Raw genomic sequence first — 6,458 nt, 5'->3', positions numbered from 1 at the left:
TCCACAAACCTACGGTAGATGGGTTTAGCTGAAGGTGAAGGAAGTAAGAATGATGACTTGAAGACCATCAACATTTGATCAATATAAGTTATTTGTAGACTGGCAGTCATCGAACAGCTAACAGGAGAAAAGGATGTTACATCGGACACAATTGACAAATTGCCTTGCCAAAAATTCAACAATCCAGAGATTTTAAGATCTGTCTGGACTGCAATATTCCATCCTTCCAAAATCAAAACGAAAAATGTTCGCAATGTAAAAAGGAACTAAACTAAGAATAACATTAGAAGTATAGTAATCAACGAGACTGTGGGACAGTATATCTATTTCCTCATTCACCCCAAAGGGAAGGAATATGGCAACTTTATCTACTAGGTATGACCATGTGACAAGCAATCATCCGAAACAACCCATACCGGTGACTGTAATGGAACCTGTTTTTGTTAATCCCAAATTCTCACGAACGATTAATAATGGTTTTACGACATATTGGAAAGATAGCAGGCCTCAGACGTTATGGAGGGAAGTCAAGAGAATGGTTGATCATTTGCTGTGATGGTCTGCCATATACAATGTTGTTTAAGCTCATTCAAGAATACATGGTATGTTCGTCATGCAATAAGGGCCTTCTAGGGATTAACCTTGTTTCACAACATCGAAAAGAACATCAAGACGAAGTCCAGTTTATCCGAGAATTTGATTGGGTTCTTGGTCTAATACATACAGGATATGGCCAGTACGAGCTGAATGGCATTCATGATTTTGAGAATTGGACGTAAGGGCAAGAAAGGTTGGTCAACCGTTATGGGATGGAATTCTGGTGAAAATGGCCATGAAAGCAGTTTAAAATGAGTTTATGGACCACCACAGAGACGTGGCAGCTGCTCCTAGTAGTTCACCTACGTGGACTCTTATGAGAGCTGATACGTCCATTCCATACGCACTGTACTGATGCGCCTACAGAAAAGGGCTTTTTCCCTATTTGCGCAAAAATCGCATGCAGGCAAAATCCAAATAACTTTTACTGATTCCAATTGTTATATCAAGATACAGACCAAGCCATACTTAAACTTCTGTATGGGAAATGAGACGAAACAACAGTGGATCTTCCTCCAATCAGCCAAATACATGTCCCAAAGTACTAATTTCAATGCAGAAAGCCACCCAAGGGTATCAGCAGATCGAAATGATTGATGCTCTGCAGAGGAGACTAATCCCGGATTGACCAGAAAGAATTCATCAAAAGCCACTAATCCATGACCAACGACAACAGACTCGAAAGGACAAGGCTATGACTTTATTTGGAAAAAAGTCAACAAGGACATTAAGTCTTGGCTCCATCGTGGAGTTGCAACCGACAGGTTGTGCAAAATGTTTGCAGAAGCCATGACAACATGAAAAAAATCCGTGAGAAGATTTTATCAAATGTTACATCAAGAAAGTGAAGAGAATAAATGATTAGCAAAGATCGATCTGGAAGCCGCCATTTGTGACTGGATGGTTCTTTCTGAGGGAAAAAAGAATATCTGTCAAAAGAGTGCATCACACACAAATCATTGTCTGGTACACCTTTACACCACAATCTGTGCAATTTTACCAGAGAAGCAGAACGAATGCGCACATACAGATTAATGGAATACTTTTTACAAGAAGATACAGGAACAACTGTTGTCGATTTGAAGCAAAATGTGTATGTCACATAAACAGAAGCTACTCAACAACAAGCGTTTGTGAAATCAAACAGTGGAAAGTAATTGACAAAATCATAGTAGACTTCATTGAAGCTATCCCTGATGCAAATGTTAAGGACACATTTATGACAAATATTCCTTACAGAAATTAGAAGGAAGAAAAACGCAATCCACATAATTTTTTTCGAAGAAATGATTGAGTCCATTAATGAAACTTCACCACCTGAGGATGAGGATTCTGCATAACGGGCCATTTTTGGTGCGTTTTGCTGATAATATTGATGTATTTATATGTAAACAAAATAATATAATATCCACATGCTGTGAAGGCCAGCTCTGTTGGCGCCCACTCCCCAGACAGGTTTATTTCAATAAAGGGGGTTATATTATTTGAATAAAGTACATTCAATAGTTCCATGCATTTATATGTATGGAAATGTTATAACTACTTAGATATTTGACTTCATAGAATACATTGTATTACCATAGCTTTATTCTTATTATTTCTTGTTTTTTATTCATCAGTTCTCAAATCTCTGATCATGAGGATTACAGTGAACTGGATGCTCTGTTCAATTTGTGTAAGTAAAAGAAAACGAAAAATGAATTCAATAAAGTTTTAGATTATTATCAATATATTTCACTTAACTATAATTCTTACATAACGTAATATGTGCATATTTTTGTGTAATGAATAAAATAAATTGTAAAGCGTGAACGTAACATGTATATGGATTTCTAATTACCGTATATAACTTTGTTTTCTATTATTTTGAATAGTCCCAGACCTAACACAGAATACAAATTCTGATGAAACCAACATTACAAACAGTGAAGACACCCACAATACAGAGTGTGAAGACACCCAAAATACAGAGTGTGAAAACCCAAGTACAGATAACGAATCTTTGTCACCGATATGTAAGTAAATTAAGAAAAGAAGATAATGTATTCCTCGACAAAATAAAAATCTGCTTCATAATGAACATTTGATGTATAAAATCTATCACTCCTAATGTTAGTCATCCTTTGTCTCTCTCAAACTGATCTGATTTCTTTTTACAAAAGTTATTGATTTCAGATGATGTCCAAGCCAAGAGCAGTGTGGTTAAGTTTTTACAAGTCATGATCATGTTCATTTGTAATGAAAGAGACTTATTCAGTTTAGAATGTTTCCACGCATCCTCAATTTCTGTTTTGTCCAGAACGAATGCCTCATGATCACTTAAACATTGTACAAACAGGTTATATATTTAGCTCACATTTTCATTATAATAATTAAACAGATCCATTTCATCCAAATGTCATGCAAGTAAACAATAGCAGATTGCATTGTATTAGAGCATTATAATATTCCTATATATCATCCCCAGGTGAAGCAAGAAAAAGAGACGGAGGGCGTTTCGTAAGAAGAACTCCCTCCAAAAATGCCTCCAGAGAAGCCCAAAGGGAAAAGGCAAGGGTAAAGGCACAGCTAAACCGCAGACGAACTGCACTGTATAAACAGCTGGCCATGTTAGAGGTTAATACTGGGTGGAAGGGATTTATAGTTCTTAAGTCAGGGGATGGGAAAAAAATAGCATATGGGGGTACAGATACTGATATGGAGTTGTCATTTTTAGAGGAAAAGCCACTGTGCAATAACGTAAAGGCTAAAACTGCCAAAAATTTCAAAAAGGTAGACATGGCTAATGTTATCAAAAAGGTCGCTGTTTGTTCAAAGCAGATAGTTCCAGAGTCCCCAGGGCCATCACCATCTAAGGTCCCAAGCTGTATGGAGTCAATGCTGCCTTTTCAAAATTTGGCAAAAGATCAGGCGACCACATTAGCAGCATTGCCATTAGATATGTCTGACAAAACTAACAGACATTCAGTCACCTGTTGTCTCTTTTATAAAAGAAAGCCACAGGTGAACTTATTCAGTCAAAACAAAAAGAGGACAAAAACAAAAAAATCAAAAAAGTAAAAAAAAAAAACCGTATAAATAGTAAGTACAGTGAAAGGTGATTGTTAAGAACTCTGGGACTAAAGAGGTTACTTTGTTATAAGCATAGTTTGTTAAACACACATAACCTATTGCCAACATATAAAGCAAATAATTTGCTTTCTGAAGTATACTGAGAAAAGACAATTATATTTGAATAATTTTATTTTATCAAATAGCTACATGTTTAATACAATTGGTCTGGTCTTTCATTTCATGATTACTGTTGTGTAACACGTTGCATTTGTGTGTCAGGAAATTACAATGCTTTAATTTTAGTCCATCATTATTATCAGATGGTATTCAAAATTGCCTTTTTGTTAATCATTTTATGGTGGATCTTGATCTTGTTAAATATGTCCCAGTGTTAGGTAATACATGCATATATATTTTTTTTACATGCCTTGATACTAAATAAATTTGTTATGTCATTCCTACCAATATTTGGATTTATCAAATGTTTCGTTGAACACAAGTATATTTTCATATTATTCTGTTGTATGAGGATTACACTTTCACTCAACAAACCAGGAAATATGCCGCTGGTATTTGTAAGAGTACATGTAGTAGTAGTTATACATGTACAGGAGCCAGGTTGTGATGGCACACTGTTCTTAGCATGAACTGAGAGTGTTATCGGATACATGTACATGTATACCGTCTATATTCACTTCTTGTTCACGAAAGGCTTAAGCAAATTGTGTGCATTCATGTCCCAGATATGAACATCAAATAAGATATTTGGAACTTACTTACTTGAAATATTGGAAGGCCATAATACAATCATTAAAGTGGGGTCAAAATTGTGTTTTTATCGTGTTTTGATTTTGAAATTGCTATCATTTGATAGTAATACAATGTATGTATAATGTGTATTCATATTGTTTATGTAACAAACAAATGAGATTCTAAAATAATGATCTGAAAGACATCATTTTTTTATGTAAATAAAAATTTAAATGAATAATAATTGTTCCATATGTATTGGTGTATTCTATATAACCTTAACATTTCTGAATACTTTCTTTTATTGTTTGAAGCTTTCACTTAATTGTAGGGTTAGTAATATTTGTGGTTAGCTGATGGATGGAACATAACAATAGAGTTGAAAGAAAAATTTATTGTTTTTTTAATGTGTGATTCAAATAGCGATAACAAATTCGTGTTGTACAGAAGTTTAGTACCTATGCTCACAATTATATTATTATGTATATGAAAGAACATATCACATGAAATGAAAACATGTTTATGTAAAATATGATTTTTTTTTTATCTTACAACTACATACAAAGATTTTTGTTCTTTCCATGTAATAATTGTTTTGTCATTTGCTTTTATGTTTGTCATCACATTGGAAATACAAAATTAAAGATACTTTTTCTGTATAATTTTTTTTAACTTCTCAATTTTGAAAGTATTTGAAAGGAAATTCACATCATAATGTTTTCCATTTGTTAAATGTTAAATATATATATCTGTATACTTCTGCATTAAATTTGATATGAAATGATATGAAAATAAATCTTTTAAGCCTGGTTTTTACAAAGTCCAAGTGTTCTTCTTGTAATTATGCAAATAATCTGCTGTCCAATTCAGCTCGGGGAACATATTCTTCTAGGATATGCATAGCCTGCTCAAAGTTAGCTGATCTTATTGACACATAGTATGTACATTCTAGATCTGCACCACCTCCCGCCTGGTCATGTCCTCCTGTCGAATTTCTCCTAAAACGTTGATGCATATTAGGGTGTTGACTTTGTCTGGCTTCTCCTTTGTAAAAGCACAAGATCTCTTGAACATAATTATTCCTCAGTAACATTCGGAATGCACGGCATAAATTTGCAGGCACACGGCCTATCTGCTTACCTGAAAGGGATTCAAAAACATATATAATTTTAAATGTGTATCTATGTACATACATTTCATTATTTTGACACATATATGTATCCATATTATCGCTTGCAAATTTATATAAAGATATTATATGCATGTAATATTTCATGTATTATCTCTATGATAAATTATTACAGAAGTATTGCTGATAAATAATAAAAACATCACTGATGAAGTTTGAACCTACCTGCAATGTCACGTACTCTTTGCACAGGTAAACGTCTTTGTATATTCTCTGGTCTTGTAACGTTTCCATGTAAATGCTGAGGGATTTCATCCAGACTTGGAACCATTACTTTCATAGCTGATTCATCATACCTGTTGTTGTCTTCAACTTCAACTTTCATCTTAATTGCTGGATCAGGACGACGATGAAATATGTGATATCCCTTGATACTCCATTCAAATCGAATGGTCCTGTTACTATTGTGATGGTTAAAATGTTCTTGAAAAGTGGTCATATTTGATAATCAATGATAACCACACCATTACACAAAGGCCAAGAGAATTTATCCTTAAAGTTATTCAAAACCATAACTTCTATATGAAGGGATGGATAACCATAACTTTTTTAAAATAAAAGTTATGTAAAACCATAACTTCTGTATGAAGGGATGGAAAGCCATAACTTTGTAAGTAAAAAAAGTTATGAAAAACCATAACTTAGTTCAAAAATGTAAATAATGACTGCTCCCTAAGTGTGAGTATGTTAAAAGATATGGATAATCATTACTTTTGTCAAAGCGATGATAAACCATAACTTTACCTTTATGATACAAGTGATGGTTAGCCATATCTTTTATGAAGGTATGGTTTACCATAAAACCCCAGACTGTACATATCAAGGTGTAGTAGAATATATACATGTAGAGTGTATATTGTATACATGG

The 6,458-nt window shown here is 33.8% G+C and overlaps 2 protein-coding genes across 2 annotated transcripts; one reads left to right on the top strand and one right to left on the bottom strand.

Annotated features, from left to right (window-relative positions):
- The first annotated feature begins 473 nt into the window (after window positions 1-473).
- LOC138314106 (uncharacterized) lies at window positions 474-3,657 on the top strand. Its single transcript, XM_069254287.1, has 5 exons — window positions 474-775; window positions 2,181-2,272; window positions 2,472-2,612; window positions 2,773-2,796; window positions 3,065-3,657. Exons 1-5 carry the CDS (start codon window positions 474-476, stop codon window positions 3,655-3,657), a joined length of 1,152 nt encoding a protein of 383 aa, XP_069110388.1.
- Window positions 3,658-4,821: 1,164 nt separating this feature from the next.
- Window positions 4,822-6,292, bottom strand: LOC138314107 (uncharacterized). The gene is made up of 2 exons (XM_069254288.1): window positions 5,756-6,292; window positions 4,822-5,541 (listed from the first exon to the last, which is right to left on the bottom strand). Exons 1-2 carry the CDS (start codon window positions 6,027-6,029, stop codon window positions 5,243-5,245), a joined length of 573 nt encoding a protein of 190 aa, XP_069110389.1. The 5' UTR covers window positions 6,030-6,292; the 3' UTR covers window positions 4,822-5,242.
- Between the last annotated feature and the right edge of the window lie 166 nt (window positions 6,293-6,458).

This window comes from Argopecten irradians, unplaced genomic scaffold (assembly GCF_041381155.1).
Source record: "Argopecten irradians isolate NY unplaced genomic scaffold, Ai_NY scaffold_1434, whole genome shotgun sequence".
Taxonomy (NCBI): domain Eukaryota; kingdom Metazoa; phylum Mollusca; class Bivalvia; order Pectinida; family Pectinidae; genus Argopecten; species Argopecten irradians.
Note: the sequence above shows the minus strand (reverse complement) of the source record. Positions and strands in the feature narration are given on the sequence as shown.